Source organism: Hermetia illucens, chromosome 5 (assembly GCF_905115235.1).
Source record: "Hermetia illucens chromosome 5, iHerIll2.2.curated.20191125, whole genome shotgun sequence".
Lineage (NCBI taxonomy): Eukaryota > Metazoa > Arthropoda > Insecta > Diptera > Stratiomyidae > Hermetia > Hermetia illucens.
The window spans coordinates 1,447,460-1,450,287 of record NC_051853.1 but is presented as its reverse complement, the minus strand read 5'-3'; the positions used below and the strand labels follow the sequence as shown (position 1 = coordinate 1,450,287).

Here is a 2,828-nt window from a genome sequence, read left to right as displayed (position 1 = left end):
CCACGTTTATTTTTCGATTCTCACTAAACCACTTTGCTCGTTGCTGCAACTGTGTCAAATACTCCAAACTCCATCGATGCCAGAACTGTTCTTTGAGCCTTTGTACTAGTTGCCACTTTTTTGTAACATTGTCTTCTGTATTTCCATCCGGCAGTTCAAACAGATGTTCCCCCGTCAAGAAGTGTCCAGGAGTCAAAGCGGTAAGGTCATGTGGATCAGTGCTCAGTGGTGTCAAGGGCCTCGAGTTCATACATGCTTCGATCTGTGCTAGCAGCGTGAACATTTCTTCCACGTTTAACAAGTGCGCATCGATGGTTTTGATTAAATGGCGCTTCATACTTTTGACTGCTGCCTCCCAGATCCCTCCAAAGTGAGGACTTCCCGGTGGAATAAACTTCCAGTTGATGTTGTTTACAGCTAATTTTCCTTGCGCTTCCTCAATCATCTTTCGTGCCGTCTCACGCAACAGTTTGTCAGCCCCTACAAATTGGTGCCGTTGTCGCTTATCAAGGTGTGACACATACCTCTCCTTGCAATGAACCGTCTGATTGCTGCAATGCATGTTTTCGCTGTTAGATTGCTAGGGAGCTCAAGATGTACAGCCTTTGTAGATAGACATACGAACACAACTATGTATGCTTTGGTGGTCTTGGTCCCTCTACCGTTACTCCATTTAATTGTGATTGGCCCAGCGTAATCAATTCCTGTCCGAGCAAAAGGTTTTCCTGGCCGTACTCGTTCCTGAGGCAGTATTCCCATCAGTTGTTGACTCGGTTTGGAGTTCATTCTGAAACAATGGGTACATTTCCTCCCGAATTGTTTCACGGCCGTGATCCAGTACTTCGTACGAATCGTCGAGTATACTAGCTGAGCGGGACCATGCAGCATTTGATGATGGTAATGTTTTATTACCAGATTAGCCATATGTCCTCGGGGTAGAAGTATAGGGTGTTTTGTATCGAAATTTGCAGCACTCTGCTGTATCCTTCCACCAACCCGCAAGATCTGGTCTGAATGAGTTTCGTGAGTTTCGTGAATGATGAGAATCGTTGCGTTGAATTCTCCTTTTCTTCTGCCTTAATAGTTGTGAAGCATGCTGCCTTTTGTCGTACTTCTAAATTGGTGACTGCTTTGTTGCATATGAATCTGGATTTCGGCCATTTGTCTTGATGTTCCTTTAACCAGTCCGGGCCGTTCCACCACTGTACATGATTTTTTAAAAAGTTAGGGAAAATTCCACGGGATGCGACATCTGCCGGGTTTGCTTTGCTATTTATATGTCGCCATTGTTTGGAATCGGAGGAGGAATGAATGTGGCTGACTCTATTGGCGATAAACACTTTCCATTTAGCTGCTGGACTTTGGAGCCATTGTAGTACGATCATCGAATCTGTCCAATAATAAGGAATGACATGCTTCCAACCATGGGCTTCTAACGTAGTTGACATCAGGTCGCACAAGAGCGCAGCGCTGCACAGCTCCAACCGTGGAATCGATTGGACCTTTAACGGTGCGACTTTGGACTTCGACGTTATGAGTTGAACAGTTGTGGAACCGTCACGTTCCTCAACGCGTGCATAGATGACTGCCGCATATGCTGCTTCTGAGGCGTCACAAAATCCATGGACTTGAATAGTTACAATATCACTACAGTGTAGCCACCTTGGAATAGTAATTTCCTGGAGAACCGGCAACTGTGAACGGAAGTTTCGCCATTTCGCATCAAGTTCTTCTGTGATTGGTTCATCCCAGGTTCTGTGTTGTAACCACAACTGCTGCATCATTATTTTCCCTACGACAATACACGGCTGCAACCATCCCATTGGATCGAATAATTTGGCTACCTCAGAAAGCAATTGTCGTTTCGTGAGCACAGTACCTGTGATCTCCTCTAAGGTAACCTTGAAGAAGAAGCAATCCCTTGCTGGATGCCATCGTAGTCCTAGCGTCTTGATGTGATCTTCCTTGTCGATGCTTAACGGTGGGTTCGCTTCTCTATCGGAAACAGGAATTGACTCCAACAGACTATCGTGATTTGCTGCCCATTTCCTTAATTTAAACCCTCCCTTTTGTAGCACTTTGATAAGGTCTTGCTGTAAGGTTTGCGCTTCCTTGATTGTATCTCCGCCTGTTAGGACATCATCCACATAAAAGTCTTCTTTAATGGCTCGACACGCTTTTGGATAGTGCATCCTTTCGTCATCCGATAGCTGATGCAAAGTGCGCATCGCCAAGTACGGGGCGCTGGCCGTGCCATATGTAACTGTTGTTAACTTAAAATGTTTAATCGGTTCGGATGGATGACTTCGCCACAGGATTCGTTGATAGTCCTGATCCTGAGGATGTATACTTATCTGTCGGTACATCTTTTCTATGTCAGCTGCTATCACGTATCGATGCGTTCTCCATCTCATCAATACATGAGTGATGCTATTCTGAATGTTGGGACCGACGAGCAAGATATCGTTGAGTGACTTGCCTGTTGGTGTTGCTTGAGACGCATTGAAAACGACTCGAAGCTTTGTGGTGGTACTGTCATCCTTGCGTACGGCATGGTGCGGCAAGTAATATGTCTGTTTTGTAAACTTATCTGCGACTGGCCCTTCCACCATGTGGCCTAGCGCAAGGTATTCCTCCATGAATGCTACATATTGATTCCTTAAGTCATCGTCGTTGTTCAATCGTTTTTCCAATTGCGAGAAACGAATATACGCCTTTTGCTGCGAGTTGCACACGGTTTTTTCGGGATCCGCATTTTGCTTAAACGGCAGCCGAACAATGTATCTGCCAGACTCGTCCCTCCTGGTGGTCTGCTGATACCATTCCAT

At 45.5% G+C, this 2,828-nt stretch overlaps 1 protein-coding gene across 1 annotated transcript; it reads right to left on the bottom strand.

Annotated features, from left to right (window-relative positions):
* Positions 1-908: 908 nt before the first annotated feature.
* On the bottom strand, positions 909-2,828 carry LOC119656896. Its single transcript, XM_038063576.1, has one exon. The coding sequence runs from the start codon at positions 2,826-2,828 to the stop codon at positions 909-911; it is 1,920 nt and encodes a 639-aa protein (XP_037919504.1).

Bases quoted from the DNA above. Each gene is read 5' to 3' on its own strand.
- LOC119656896 (XM_038063576.1), bottom strand. From the start codon at position 2,828: ATGGAATGGTATCAGCAGACCACCAGGAGGGACGAGTCTGGCAGATAC.